General features: G+C 38.0%; 2 protein-coding genes across 2 annotated transcripts; both read left to right on the plus strand.

Annotated features, from left to right (window-relative positions):
- The first annotated feature begins 219 nt into the window (after window positions 1–219).
- LOC145774074 (V-type proton ATPase catalytic subunit A-like) lies at window positions 220–7571 on the plus strand. Its single transcript, XM_082585224.1, has 14 exons — window positions 220–335; window positions 1436–1564; window positions 1761–1835; window positions 1985–2124; window positions 2449–2586; window positions 2750–2901; window positions 3187–3349; window positions 3521–3629; window positions 4033–4102; window positions 4207–4374; window positions 4862–5011; window positions 5176–5293; window positions 5731–5825; window positions 6248–7571. The coding sequence occupies exons 1-14, from the start codon at window positions 248–250 to the stop codon at window positions 6510–6512; spliced, it is 1860 nt and encodes a 619-aa protein (XP_082441350.1). The 5' UTR covers window positions 220–247; the 3' UTR covers window positions 6513–7571.
- A 1659-nt stretch (window positions 7572–9230) lies between these two features.
- On the plus strand, window positions 9231–13619 carry LOC145774631 (transmembrane protein 47-like). Its single transcript, XM_082585918.1, has 3 exons — window positions 9231–9543; window positions 10182–10322; window positions 11967–13619. Exons 1-3 carry the CDS (start codon window positions 9279–9281, stop codon window positions 12164–12166), a joined length of 606 nt encoding a protein of 201 aa, XP_082442044.1. The 5' UTR covers window positions 9231–9278; the 3' UTR covers window positions 12167–13619.
- Window positions 13620–16104: the final 2485 nt, after the last annotated feature.

The following is a 16104-nucleotide window of genomic DNA, read 5'->3' on the forward strand; positions in this document are numbered from 1 at the left end:
TGATACTCAGCCTTGTGTATATCATGTAAATTGCTCCTTCTACATAGGCTAAATGCTATTTTTGCATTGAAAAAAAAATCCAACAACGTTATCTGACAGTGACACTTTTATGTTGATCAACTCCTTCAAACATTTGGCATTTTTTCCTTGATTTGGCAGTTTTTCAAGTTGTCTAACTTGTCAGTTTTTCAACTTGTCCAATGATTCCTGCATTTTTACAGAATTTAATGTTAATTAACTAGTCAATATGAAGCAAGATTTCAGTAAATTACCTAAGATTCAAGATGTTGAGAATGAGGGCATGCTTGGTACAGTCTTCAGTGTTTCTGGGCCTGGTAAGTTGTCACTAATTTTTTTGTTTAATATATACAAAATATTGCACCGTACATAATTATTGCAAATATATATATATATGTTCTAATGTATTACTGGTACTAGCCTTTTACCGTAGCTTTTACTCAGTGAAGCATATAAATAATTGTTGAGCTTTGTCAAGATGTATTATGAACTTTCAAATACTGATGTAACATTTTTTTGTAAGCAACTTTTCCATGCGATATGCAACTCAACTTTGTGTGACTAATTACTTAGTTTCTCAATAAAGAACAATTTTTGTGCAATGCATATAAACATAACATCCCAAATAAAAAGCCCAGATCAGACAAACCACAAGCTATGAGCTGAACAGAAAGATTAGTTCAGCTTTGGCAGATAGTCTCAAAATCGAATGTTAAACATTGTGAACACAGCATTGTAGGCTATATACCTGAAACATAAGGTTTGGAAAGTGTACCTTAAAACAGTTGTATAGCATATTGTAATTTTTTGTTTTCATTTTGATCTACATCTCACACCTTCATACCTGAGCCCATTGTTATGATATATCTTTCTGAAATCAGTTTTAAACAATCTCAATTCTCATAACTGCATTTTTATTTTGAATGAAAGCATTATTATAGATGATGTTGATTATATAAGAAAGTATGTGATAAAACATCTGGGATTGTCACAGTTTTATGCCGTTTTTTCGTGCACCACTTTGCATAAGTAATTAAGTATCCTCTAACATAAAGTTTATATCGGTTACTAACAGTTTATGTTTCCACTCCACTTTACAAAATTTATTTGTGTCATTTTTAAATTTTATTTTCATGTATTTAACTCAACATGCAGCTACAACTGTAAAGCTAGGTCATTGATTTTCATTTTTACCTTGGATTTATACTTGTTTTAAGGAATAGGCCACCTTCCAAAATATTTTCTTTCTAAAGCCCTGCTTACATTAATCCTTTCGCAATTAAAGTGTTATTAGTTATTCTCTTAGTTAGAACATGCACAACTAAGACATTTTTTGAGTGCTGTCTATCATGCAATTAATTTGCTTCACAGTAACTGTAGTGCTATGTACCATTATTATTGCTATTTCTTTCACCAGTGGTTTCAGCTGAACACATGTCAGGAGCAGCTATGTATGAGCTTGTAAGGGTTGGCCACTCTGAACTTGTGGGAGAGATCATTCGACTTGATGGCGATCGAGCTACAATTCAAGTGTATGAAGAAACCTGTATCCTTTGCTCATGTTCATATATGTTTTGTTTAAACTTTTTTTTTCTTAACATAACTTTTGTTTGTTTAGAGCTTTGTCACTTTGTTTAAGTATTTTTAAAAAAGATGATCAAAATATGATATTAGAATCTTTTCCAAATTTTTTTTGTTACTGCATTATTTGTATATCGTTCCTTAGCAACTTCGTTCTTCAGCTGGCGTGACTGTTGGAGACCCAGTTTTGAGAACTGGAAAACCGCTCTCAGTTCAATTGGGCCCAGGAATTCTGCGTAAGTTTGTTTTTTTGACATTCAACGGATCCATTTGTGTTGCAATATTTGTAAACTCTTCACTTTTTTTGTAATTTACACGTATTGTATGCTTGTTCAAAAATGATATGCGTTGTGATGTATGCTTAAACTAGTTAGTGTGTTTATAGATACAACTTATGATGGAATTCAACGTCCATTAGAAGATATTTTGGAAAAAACTCAATCTATTTACATTCCTCGTGGTATCAACACATCAGCTCTCAGCAAAGACGCAGATTGGGAGTTTATGCCTGTTAAAACTTTCAAGGTACCACAGATAGATTAAATTTCCGTAATCTTTGATTTCTTCAAAACATCCTATATCTTTTCACTTGTAATGCCTTACAAATTATAAAAATAATTATATATCTGACATTTTGATGCTGTGTACTGTATCTGTGTAGTATTTGGTTTGCACACTGCAGTCATTGTTTATTTTTATTTAGTTTCTCAAACAATTATATTGAACAGCCCATTTAACGATCAAACTGGCTTATATTTGCCGATAATGTACTGGTAGTGTACTGCAGTGTCATATTTTGCCACTTGTCCCACATTCCTTGTGATGTTATGCAACGTATTACATTGGTAGGTTGGTGGCCACATCACCGGAGGAGATATATACGCAACTGTGGAAGAAAATTCACTCATTCAACACAGGCTCATGTTGCCTCCAAAAAACCAAGGTCGAATCACATACATCGCTGAACCCGGAACGTACAAAGCTGACGTAAGAACTGTTTAGAACTCAGTAGTATAAAACCCAGCAGTATAGAACCAAGCAGTATAGAACACAGTAGTATAGATTTGAAGTCATTTGTAGTGTTGAATTGTCACCGCCCTATTGGTCGTTTCTGTAGCTTAACAATGAAGTGTTTTCGTTTTTTTTTTAGGATATTGTGTTGGAAGTCGACTTTGACGGAACTGCAAAGAAGTACTCGATGGTGCAAGTGTGGCCGGTACGACAGCCTCGACCGTGTGTCGAGAAACTCCCTGCGAATTACCCCTTGCTTACCGGTCAACGTGTGCTGGATGCCCTCTTCCCGTAAGTGGGCATACGAGATGTGTTCAGTTTTATTTCTTATATTTGTAAGTATTAGTAAAAACAAAAAGCAGAACAAAATGGAGAGAGTTTATAAGGGAGATCACAGCTTATCCAACATGATTAATCTGTTGAAGAAGAAGATTGCATTAGAAATTATATGCTCTGGCTTTAAAAAGTTATTTTATGGTTGACTAATACGCCAAGTGATACAAGTTTCTATTAAAGTTACAAGTTAATCGCTTTACTTCGGGCAAAAAAGCATTTATTTACTTCCATTATTCCCAGGTGCGTGCAAGGAGGCACAACAGCCATCCCGGGTGCTTTCGGTTGCGGCAAGACGGTCATCTCACAATCTCTGTCCAAGTTTTCAAACAGTGACGTCATTGTCTACGTCGGCTGTGGAGAGCGTGGCAATGAGATGTCAGAAGTATTGAGAGACTTTCCTGAGGTGACTGATTTTATATTATAAAGTTTTTAACTCTCTGTTGAAGATTTGTCAATATGTGTGTTTCTTACGTTTGACTACGTTTAGACAGCGTTTTTTTTTTCTCTATACCATGTCAAAGTCTTATGTCTCCTGCCCTCCTGACCACTGACCAGTTTATATATCAACTTGCAGCTGAAAGTAGAAGTCGGCGGAAAGCAGGAATCAATCATGAAGCGAACCACATTGGTAGCCAACACGTCGAACATGCCTGTCGCTGCCAGAGAAGCCTCCATCTACACAGGTGGTTCCAACATTTTGATTTCTGATCATTTTTTTACGCATACTGTATTTTGAAGAGTTTCACATTTATGTGCTCATATATTCAGTGAAAGTTTTTATTTGATATCTTGCACATCGGATGAGGGTGCAAAGTTTACCATCAACTAACAAAGCTTCGATGTTTCATCGATTTTAGCATAATGTTTCCCAAAAGCAAAGTCACGTGCGCTTAAAGGCGGCTAAAAACTTGCTTTGACCATTGAATCAACTTTCTATAATGTTAGTTTTACAATTTGTACGTCCATCGCTACTAATTGCAACAAACCGTGGTGGGATGGCGAAGTAACTTTTCTTCCTGTGTTAGCTTAAAATACGTTCGATCAATCTTATGGTTTATAAATTCAATTTTCTTTTTTCTGTTTCAGGAATTACACTTTCGGAATATTTCCGTGACATGGGCTACAACGTCTCCATGATGGCTGACTCAACGTCTCGGTAAGCTTTCCTTCGCTTACAGGACCTTACTGTGGTCTGAATCCATAAAGCTAGACCGAAGCGACGATTTCACGATGTAAATCCATTTTCTATGCTTTTTGTAGATGGGCCGAGGCTCTTCGTGAAATTTCCGGACGTTTAGCAGAGATGCCCGCTGATTCCGGCTATCCTGCCTACCTCGGTGCCCGACTGGCTTCATTCTACGAGCGAGCAGGCCGAGTCACGTGCTTGGGAAGCCCACTGCGCGAAGGAAGCGTTTCTCTTGTTGGGGCGTGAGTTGTGACTTTTTTGGTATTCATGCTTTTGTAGGATGTGAATTATTTTCAGAGGGTTAACAATTTTTTATTTAACACCGGTTTGCCGACTTTAGTGCTTGCGTACTCTTTCTTTTTAAACAATCAACAACCGTTCACGCATCTTATTAATTTTCACATGTCGTAACTGTTTTGAAAATCGTATTGCTTATTGTCAAACACTAACTTTGCGTTTTGTCCAATGAATACGAATCCCACAAAAGCGATGCAAAGAAAGCGGATGAATAGGAACACCACAAAAGCGATGCAAAGAAAGCGGATGAACATGAATGCCACAAAAGCGTAGAAAGTAGGCGGATGAATATGAATGCCACAAAAGCGATGCAAAGAACACGGATCTATAATTATCTCCAATTATTATCTATCGTCCCCTATGTGGTCTGAAGAAATGGATGCAATTAATTTCGCTTCATTGAGTCTCTCAATCACTTTATCTTCATTGCAGTGTATCACCTCCCGGTGGTGACTTCTCCGATCCAGTAACCTCGGCTACTCTCGGCATCGTGCAAGTGTTTTGGGGGTTAGACAAGAAGCTCGCCCAACGTAAGCACTTCCCATCGGTCAACTGGCTCATCAGCTACTCAAATTACACCAGGTATTGCAATGCACATTTCCTCAACTGGTTACTTGTTTTACCATGTTCCTTATTACATTCTGAGCACAATATATCATCGGCTTTTAAGTTTCTGCCGTTTACATTATTGTTTCACTTGTAAAGTGCGTGTTGTTTGCAATTTTGACATTTTCTCTTTGTCTCAGATCATTGGACGAGTTCTACGACAAAAATTTCAGCGATTTTGTACCACTTAGAACTAAGGTGAAAGAGATATTGCAAGAAGAAGAAGAACTATCAGAAATCGTTCAACTTGTTGGAAAGGTAGGCTAAGTGGATTGTTTAGAGTTGCTTCCAAGTTCATTCGTAAACAAGCGTTTGTAATCCGAGCTTGTATGGTAGGATGTAGTGTGTATTCAATCCAATAAAAGAAAAATGCCTTATAATAATCTGGAAAAACTTTATATACTGTGACACGTTGATGTTTTTGTGTACTCCACAGCACCCACGAATTCAATTGCACTAATTTTTGTTTGTGACAAAAATTCTATGCTGTACAAGAAAGAGCGACCGAGGCTTGATATTTTTTTTCTTTTTGCTTTGTGTTTCAGTCTATACCCAAGAGATTTTGACCAATAAGCAATTTTTGAACTTTTACTGCTTCAACGATTTTTCTGCTACGATTTTACTGCTACTTTCTACTCATATCCTACAACTTTTTTTCTTGCTTGTGTTGCCCAATGCTCATATTTTCTCTCCAGAGTTCTTTGGCTGAGGCTGATAAAATAACGTTAGAGGTCGCAAAGCTACTCAAGGACGACTTTTTGCAGCAGAATGGATTTTCAGCCTATGACAGGTACTGCTAAAATTTTGTTTCAATCACAATTAGCTTGTTGGAGGGAAATGGTTAATTGTTTGTTACTGTTTGATTTTGAAGTGAAGCCCATAAAGGTGACCCCACACTTACAAGGCTTTCTGCAATCTGCAATAACGAGATACTGTACTTTGCAACAACTTACGTTTTCTCTCTTCACATCCAATCGACACCTCAACTTTGATGTGCTGTTGAGTGCAAAACTTCTTTATCAAAAATAATGACAGTGGTAGACTGGTAGTGCTGCTTTTGTTCTGCCGTAGTAGGCCTACATCATATGCCCTGCTGTCGATTGACGCGTGTTTGAGCCATGCTTAGGAGTCATTGTGCAAGCTGTTTGAAAGAATTTCTTTTTGTTAAAGTTGTATGGTTAAACTGCCATTCTTTGATTTACTTTACGACAGATACTGTCCTTTCTACAAGACTGTTGGCATGATTCGCAACATGATAGCTTTCTACGACATGGCGAAGACGTCAGTGGAATCGACCGCGCAATCCGACAACAAGATCACGTGGGCAATCATACGTGAAAATCTCGGTGACGTCATGTACAAGTTGTCCTCGATGAAATTCAAAGATCCGGTCAAGGACGGCGAGGCTAACATTAAGCGGGATTACGAACAGCTGTATGATGAAATGCAAACCGCTTTCCGCAACTTAGAGGAATAAACTTACGAAAGCTCATCCGAGCAAGTGTTTAGGAGAACTTTTCTGTATTTTAAACACTAGTTTATAAAAGATCTTTATTTCATTTTGTTTTCAGATCTTTGTTTTGCAAACGCTGCGACAGATTTGGATCGCTTATATTGTTAGCGTTGCATTTTATGCAACGGCTGAGGAAATTAAATGCGGCTTTATGTTCGTTTATTTCGAATCGCTCTGATTTGTCACAAAAACTAATTATATCGCCCTTTTGATTTGTGCAATACTGAATTGTCAAACAGTGATCATGGAATTTTCACTTGCACAGTTTTGATGCAAATTAGTCAACTTTGCAAGTGGAAGATTTTAAATGAAAAGAATATGGTAAGTTTGATTTTAAAGAGGCCATAATGGTTAGGCTACTGTGCTGAGCTTATCGTTTTTTTTTTTTGTTTTTCAGCGACCAAATGAAGTTATGTCATTGTCTTTTGAGAGATTAGTGGTCACCAACATTTTTTAACAAAGGGCCGAACCGTCTGTGAGAATTCAACTAACAAAATCAGTTCTTTTAACATTAATTCAATCTTGGCAGACAACCCCAAGCACACACACTTTATATTTTCTAAACAAAATTTTCGTCCAAACTATAACGTCCGGGTTGAAAAACAATGCGTCAAAAGCTTGAAAACCATCACTTCATGACATACTTTATAGTCATTTGGTGTGATATTTTGTTACAGTATCTTAACACACGTGTTGCGCTCTGCGCCGAATGCATGGACTAATCTCATGAGTGTGGTTTAGTGGCATGTGAACTGGAGCAAAACATAGTTATTCTTCAAAGTTGAACTTTTTGGCTTTTTTTAACATTAAATGCTTTTTGATTTGCGAACAGCCAAGTGCTTCGTGTCCATGATTTCAACCATTTGAATCGAAAGTTTGTGACAGTCCCTACAACCGAGGGCCACATCTGGTATAGCCTACTTGTGTCGATGCAAAGTCTCTACGTTGTGATGCTACGTTATGAAATTGTATTTCCTATTTCTATGTTGTAGTTTCTCTAACTGTGTGCAAAGAAAACGTGATTCAAAACATCGGCGTGGTGGTGGAAATAGAATCTTGAAGTCAGGGTTTTAAATCGCTCTCTGAAGAATATTTTAAATGCTGCTGCAATTTTCAATAAGCCTATAGGTCTGTTTGAAGTGTTGAGAGATCCGTTCTACCACATGGTATAAGTTAGCAGAGCATATTTCACTTAGTTGAGGCGGTTTTGTCAGTGCTGAAATTAATTAAGGTGTTACCATTTCTAATAATGTTTTAAGATCATTGCTACAACGATTCACAACATTGAATGTAGTCAAAATATCAAAACCTTAACTTTATGAATATAAAAATATCAGTAACCTCTTAAGTGTAGCTTCACACAATGTGAAAATGACTTGACTTATTGACTCTTTTTTTATAAGTTATATTTTTTTAAGATAATGTCTAAAAAGACATTTTTAACTGCGAACAGAGGCCCATGTTTTGATCTTAAGGATCTCTTCAGTGAAATGAAAGTCGAGAGTTGTCTTGAAGTTTCAGATGAGATGATGATTTTCAAGAGTGTTGACTAATAAGCCAATAAGAATTTATTTAATGATTTCCCACTTCAGCAAAACGTAGTTTTTTCCCCAGTTGGAAAGTGTGATTTTTGAAAATTACATTTCGCTAAAATCCGGAATTAAATCAGATCTCATCGGCTTATTAATCATCACTCTTGCAAACCATCATCTCAATAGCCCAATCGTTTCTGTATTGCTTAATATGGCTTTCAGTCAGTGTAAAAGATTCTGAGCAGAGACACGTGAAAAAGTTTTGATGCGAAATTGAGTGAGTTGCGCAGCCTACGGAGAACTTTATAGCAGTTTGAGAAGACACTTGTAGGCCTACTCTATGACGTCATCGTACTGGTGGGTTATAAAAAGTACTTTTCAACACAGCGGGAAGAGACGACATATTGTATTGTTCATCATCTAGCAAAAGCGTGTGTAATTGTCTTGACTGATCAAAAGTAAGGGAAAGACTTTGATAGTTATTGTGAGGATACTAGTAGTCGAAGTGCTACCAGAGTTGTGTTATTGAACATTGATTGCAATTAATCATGCTCTAGATCTAAATTTCTTCAAACATTACCTTTGCAAAACAAACAACGTGTTATGATGGTCAACACTATTTTTCTTGTTGAAGTGGTGTTATTGAGTCAGTCACGGATTGGTGAGCACGATAAATATTATAATGGAATCGTCGAAGTAACAAAAGACGCTTTCCATTCATCCGTTATCGATGGGAAAGCGTATCGTATGAAGTCTGCGTGCAGCCTATTTTGTTTGGCAGGGTCTTAGGAAGTTAATTTCAAAAAATTGGCATGAAGTGTAATTTAGGCTACGTAACGTACTTTCCCAGTCATTCGGTGAGCAAGAAGAGAGCAGGCAACACCACTGAAGTTAACCAAGCAATGTAGAATTCAAGTAGGTCTATGGTACTTCAGTGAACAACTTATCTTCTGACTGACGTTGCGATTACCTTCTGCTAAAGTTAGGCCTACATCACTGGCTAAGGGTCGGTAGTCCAAAAAGTAAAGAAGCCAGTTTACACTCAGGCAAAGGTTGTTTATTTCAAAACTTTTTTGTGTGTTGGCTACCACTTGAACAGTCTACTGCTAGAATTTACTTCAGAATACGTTCATATTTTTCAGCTCTGGAATGTAATGAATTATTCATATTCAAACGTTAATACTATTTAGAGTTTGAAATGGGTAAATCTTTCATCGTAGACACGGTGTGGCTTCGACCACTCAAGCTAATCGGCTTAGCTAACCTTTTTTGCGGAATAATAGCCTTTATACTGTCCATGTCCCTTGAAGACTGGGCAATAAGCGATGAATCTGAAGAATTCAAATTTTATATGAGTTTATGGAAACAATGTGTTATTGTACCTTCCCTCGAAAGTCCCAGGATGGCGTTGGATGAGCAAGATAAACCGGATTGGACGTGTCAAGGCGCAACTGCTAGAGGAAGTGAGGATTTTTTTAAATAGCCTAACTAAGCAATAAATAACTTAGCCTAATTGCTTTTGACCTACAGTATTAGACCATAAGAAAATGTTAGTCTTAAGTAGGCCTATTAGCTGTTACATTTGTGAAGTAATATAGGCCTACTCCGTTGTATTTTATTGTCGTTGTATTTTATTGTATTAACCACGTATTCAAGCCTCATTTAGATTCGTTCGCCAACTTCAAAAACGAAGAGCAAACAGCATCATCAATGAGACGTCATTTGATAAATACCTGTAGCTTGAAAGGATAACTAAGTTATGGTTAGTAGCCTATGGCGTTGAAAGGGAATAGGCTACTTTTGGACCAGTGATAATTTTAGAAGCCCGGAATCTTTCCTGAAGGGAAGAAAACCAGAAAAAACACAGCATGTTTTTTGGAGTCTGACTATTTTTTTTAAAAGTGTCTTGTTTGGGAGCCCGGGCTTCTTTTGGCACAGCGTGACAGCGGGCCCATATTATTCCCTCAACAGCCCTGACTACGGTGAGGTAAAAATAGGACAAAGATCAACAAACAATAAAATGAAAACGTTTGACACTTTTACTTGACTCACTAAACTTTTAAATGCAATTTGAACCAAAGATTTCACTTGTCTTTTTCAGGTTATATTGCCTTCGTACAAGCATTTATAGTCCTTCCTTTCATAATTACAGTTGTTTCATTTATTGCTGGCTGTGTTGCATATTGGAAAAGAGATTGGAGAATTGTTTACAAGATTGTTGCAATAGCTCTGTGTCTTGGAGGTAAGGATGTGAAGTAGAGGAGACCGGTGACTAGTGGGACACTGTCATTTTCTTGAACCGTGGTGAACGTAAATGACTGAAATTTTGCGTGCAGAACCAACGAGATGGTAGGCACTTTAACATGCAGATATCCAATCCAGCACGAACCAATCAGAAGCTACGCTTTTCATGACGTCATCAAGATTGCATTTGGGAAGAATAAAGGAAAAACGCAAATTCTAGCTAAATTAAATCATCGCTTTGCCATCGGTTGGCTTGGCGCATTGGGTTAGGGCGGTAGTAGTCATTACAATGACGTGGGTTTGATTCCCACCTCAGCTATAGCTCTTTTTTCTTCTGTAATTAGTAATTACCAAACAAAGTTCAAAGTAATTATTACTTCTCTGGCTGAATGCTGGAATGGTCACAATAGCAGATAACGTAGATAACGTACAGATAACGTAGCATCTCATTGGTTCGTGATTGGATTGGATACGCGCGTGGATTATTAGAAATCTGCTTGTTAAAGTGCCTAGAACCGACTGATGCTGGTCAACGGCGTTTAGCGTAGTTTCATGGTGAAGTTTTCTGTAGTTCAGGCATGACATCAGAAAGTTATTTTTCACTTGTTGAAGTAAACAGGAGTGGTCAGGTTTATTTTTTAACCATAGACAGATAAAACCAAGCAACCACATGGCATTTAACATCATAGCCTATATTAGAGTGAACATAAAACTATAAACTACGAACGTTTTCGGCCATAGCCTACTCAAGTTAGCCCTTCTCAAGTAACGAAAATAACTGATTTTACAATTAGGCCTACATCTGCATTGAAAACAACTGATCTACACAATGAATTGAAAAACGAAATGCACAAGAATGAAACTGCAAAGCAGAGGAGAAAGACACATTACATGGCGGTTAATTACGCATCGGCATCATAGCCTACAACAAATTAAGAAAAAACGTTTAGGAGATAGGAAGCACCAGCGTCAGTGATTCAAAGCCTCCACAAGTATGCAAAACTGCCAGGATGAATCTCTCAAAGGAGCTTTCCCACTCCGAGGATAAAGATCAAATCAATTAATCATTGGCGTGCTGATGGCAATCCAACAAGACCAGCACCTGATAATGTCCTAACATGATGCAACCAACCAGTACGACTTAAAATGACACTAAACTGTAGCCTATAATATTATAAGCTTTGTGATTAGTGCGTCCGCCTCAGAATCGGTAGGCATAAGTTCGATACCCTATCGGGTCATACCAAACACGTTTCAAAATTGTACTTATTCCTGCTTGGCACTCAGCAATGGAAGGAATTCGTGTAATAATTTACCCAGTTTCGCCTCTGTAGCCTACGGCTGCTTTGTAAAGCGCCGAGAAGCACATTCTGACGCAGCGCTATGTGAAATCAAGCATATCATTACTGAATCTGAAACGCTGCTGAACTGCATGGAATAAAAATTTCTTGCTGAAAATTTTTTTTTTTATATATAATATTATGATATACTTACACATACATTATTGCATGTTAAATACAACACTCTTCTATGTCTGTGGGGCTGTTTTTATACCTACAGTTTTTCTTACTTCACATAAATGTTCAAATAAATAGGATCATAACTATTTTTTTTTAAAGATAATTAACTATTTTTTTTACAGCTTTTGCTGTTCTGATCGCTGTAATCGTCTTCCCTACAATGTTCTTACAAGATCTACCGTTCTATGCCTTCTTTTGGTTTTGGTGGGGCTACGGCTTCGCGTGGACTGCACTCTGCTTCATGGTAACTGCCGCCATACTCTTTTTCATCAGCCGGGGCAAGAAAAAAACTGACCGCAACTACAATGCCACAGACATTTAAATAGTTGGGATTTTTCTTCTTTTCTATTATTCAAAATCACCAAGGGGTGTTCAATGAAAGAAAAAGAGTGAAGCTTGATACATCTGGTCTAAAACAGCATAAAAATTGCTGAGTGGTAACTGGTAACTGAGCCATTGATGTCAAATCAAGCAAAATGGATTTTATTGGGATATAAATTTTTCCAAGTCTTACTGCGTGGGAGACCATTACGCTGTGGACATTGTAGTCTTCATTGTACTGTATGTAGGGGTTGTTCAAATGTAATACGGCCTTGTTTTCTTAATGTCTTTCAATACACATTTTAATCACATTTACGTCATTCCTTATATAACGTGCAAAGACCTATATTGACTATCGCAATTTCACGGTTCACATTCCCCTCCCCCCGGGCAGTGCCGGTCTTTGGGATGTGCAAACCGTGCGATCGCACAGGGCCCGCAAATTAGGGGGCCCGCAATTTACTCAGAAAATGCAGTAATTTTGTCATTTTCAAAGGAAAAATTCAACAAGTGAATTCAGCAAAGGAATTCGTAACAAGAAAACATAGAGACTCAACGAATTCAACCTATTTCGTCGCCTGAATATTTCGTACCCTGAAAAGATCGAGAAAAAAAAACGACATAGCCGAAATCGCTGATCGGAGTTGCCGCAAACATTTCAAAATTTCTCGATCTTTTCAGGGGACGAAATAAGTCGAAATTTAATTTTGTTACACGATTTCAGGAGACGAAATAGGTTGCATCCAGACTCAACACAATGTAGAGACATAGCTTTATTTCCGAAAAATGCCAAAGAAAGCATGATCTTATCATTTTGCTATGCCACCGGACAGCACCATTTCACAGTAATATTCATACCTAAATTTTTGTTGAACATGCTCTCAGAATGTCCCAAATTCAAAGTAATTTTTCAAAATTTTCTGGGGGAGGCCCCCCAGACCCCCCGCCGCCACCGCCGCCCCTCCTCTTTCAAAGTACCTAGCTACGCCACTGAATTGGATTATTGTGATTGGGGCCCGCAAAAGCATATTCCGCACAGGGGCCGAAAAAACCTAAGACCGGCACTGCCCCGGGGCATCATTTGATGGTTGTGCAACCCCAAACAAGCATTGCATGATCTTTGTTGTTATTTTCAGAACATAATTCAGTTGTAAGTGTGGCCCGAAGACCATTACAAGGGCCACTTGGAAATGTTTGCCAATGTAGTTTATACAACTCTGTGTTTTCTAATTGTTGCACATGTCGGGAAGAAATAAATAAATCGACGGAAGTGTGATTAACCGAATTGTAATTTGGTAGCTAATTGAAGGTAGTTTGAAGTTACATAACTGTATCCGTGTTCAATACATTGTAATGTGGGGATTATCAACTACCCACTTGTTTTGTTCATGTTATGTAGGCCTAACAACAGTTTTGTTTTGCTACGATACTCTATTACAGTGGTTCTTAACCTTTTTGTATGTTTTATCCTTTTAACAAAGATGAATATCAGGTTTACCCCCAATAGATAAAACGGTACTCATTTATTAAAAAACGAAAGTAACAAATTCCATCAATTACATTCAATGCGACGACTGCCAAAGAATTTCTCGCTACTTTCAGCAAAATGCTGCCAGTATTTATCTCGGGAAAATAAACTCAAACTCCTGCAAGTTTTGAAGATGACTGATGATGTCATCCTTCAAGTTTTGATTGAGATTATCTCCAGCTGTCTCCGTCAAGCGGTGAAATTATAGCTACAATACCAATAGGCCTACCTTCAGCTGGCACAAAGTTTCTGTCCCGTCAACTGATGTGGATATTTTGATAGATTGCTCATTTACCCCCCAAAGCGAGAAAATTTACCCCAGTTTAAGAAATGCTGCTCTATTAGCTATTGTTGATCATCGCAGTTTAGATGAAAGATTTTTCCATTGCTGTCGGCCTAATGAAGGCAAAACATCAGTAAAACAGCACTCAGCAGCAAAACACAAGTCGGCAGCAGTGGCCGAGTGGTTAGCGCGTTGGGCTCGCAGTCGAGAGCCTGCATGTTCGACTCCAGCCACCCGCACTTGCTGTTGTTTCTCTGGGCAAGAAACTTTACGATAATTGCCTCTACCCAGTGATCGATTTCGAGTAATGGGTAGTACCAAATTTAAGTCATAAGTAGAGTAGACAACCGGAAACAGACATTGCCGTCGGCTGCAGCGTGGGTCAGGTGTACGTCGGAAGGCGTACACCGATGCATAGCGCTCAAGTCCGCTTTCCGCCAATGCAGGATAAAGATAAACCAAACAAACAAACAAAACATATCAAAGTTGCAATTTACTGTCCTGCTTACTTTGAGTTGAACTCTTGGTTGATGTGAGAAGTGAGAACGATGAACTTGCGGTACCGTACCTCGGCAGTAGACTAACAGAGCTTTAGGCTCAGTCGGAGCTCTCCGGAACTACAAATGCTGAAGCTATTTAAAAGGAAAATTTGCCCGTATAGGCCTACTTTTGTTTGCACCGAGTGGCGTCAGTGAGCAATATCCACTTCGGCCATTTGGCCACACAGTTGTCAAGAGCAGTACGAGGGAAAGTTTAAGACACTGTAAGGAAGCAACCGTCTGATGACATGCTACAGTTACAGCATGTTTATCTACTCCACTTCATCTTTATTATGAGCGCAAATAAGAAGAAGTAAGATTATGATATCTAGTTTTCAAGTATGTTTGGTAATGATTCTATCTCCCATCAGATAATGTCTACCGCCGCAGAAGACAACTCTCTAACTTTACTTTTTATGCTACCAAAAATAAAACTTGACCAAATTGTATCGCTATTTAAAAATAAATTAATTGACGGTTCAGACTCTCTTTTGAAAACATCAGGACAACGAAACTTTAGGGATAAAGGAAGGTAGGCCCATGGCCTAGATTTTTTTTTTCGAATTTGCAGACCTGGACGAAAGCATCAATTGCATACGCAGTGGCGTAACCAAGGGGAAGCAATTGCCCTGCTGTAAAAACATAGCTAATAAAGCATTAACAAGTGGCCTTTGCAGTAGGCTAGGTAGCCTATAAAGCAAGTAGACCTATAAGCTACGAGTGGTTGAGTTGAGTTAACAAGTAACTACGAGCATTTAGTGAATATCCAGGCCGCGCAGTACCGTATTACTATTGGTGCCAATAGTCATTTTGCAATGAACAGAGATTGTTTACGATAAACAAAAGCTCTTTTATTGTCAGACGTAATAAAAGCCTTTGTATCCCCTTCTTTAGATATCACTGAATCCAATCCATATAAAGCAAAAATACGAAATTTCAACAAACGTTTGCAAAAAGTAACCTCACCTCAACGCGGTGCAGACGTGGAAACGCTGGAACATGTTTCCAGTAGGCTAACGAGGCTCTGGTGAAGCTAGTAGGGCCAACCACTCGCTAGTGGAAAATTACGATTACGAAACGTCAACCGAAACAGACGCTATTTTGCACCCAACTAGCGTGAAAAAAAATTATTATAATTAGGCCTACTCACAAGAAATTTTCTGCGTGAATCTCCGTCGCTACTGCATAGGAACAAAATTTCGTTTAATTAAAATGCAACTCAACATTTTTCAAATAGCACTTGCTTTGATTTTGTAGTGAGTTCGATTTTTAAGTAAACAATTTTGGTTCAAATGCTCTAACTTGCCTATACGCTTCAAAAGCAATTCATTGGTCTCATACTTTTGTGAGTTTGTTTATCATTTTTTTTTTTTTTTTGAACACCCTTACCCAACACAAGCCACTGCCACAACCACAATTATTATTTCATATAATAAAATATTAATAAAAATGTGTCAAACACTTTTGTGAATCTGCCAAACCGTGTTTTTCTCCAACACCGTAGAAAATCGACCAGGGTTTTTAAACTTGGCAGAAAATCTGGCAACTCTGCAAAGTTTTTGTCCTTTTTTCTCTCAGAGAAAAACGTT

This window comes from Aplidium turbinatum, chromosome 7 (genome assembly GCF_918807975.1).
Source record: "Aplidium turbinatum chromosome 7, kaAplTurb1.1, whole genome shotgun sequence".
NCBI classification, from domain to species: Eukaryota; Metazoa; Chordata; class Ascidiacea; order Aplousobranchia; family Polyclinidae; genus Aplidium; species Aplidium turbinatum.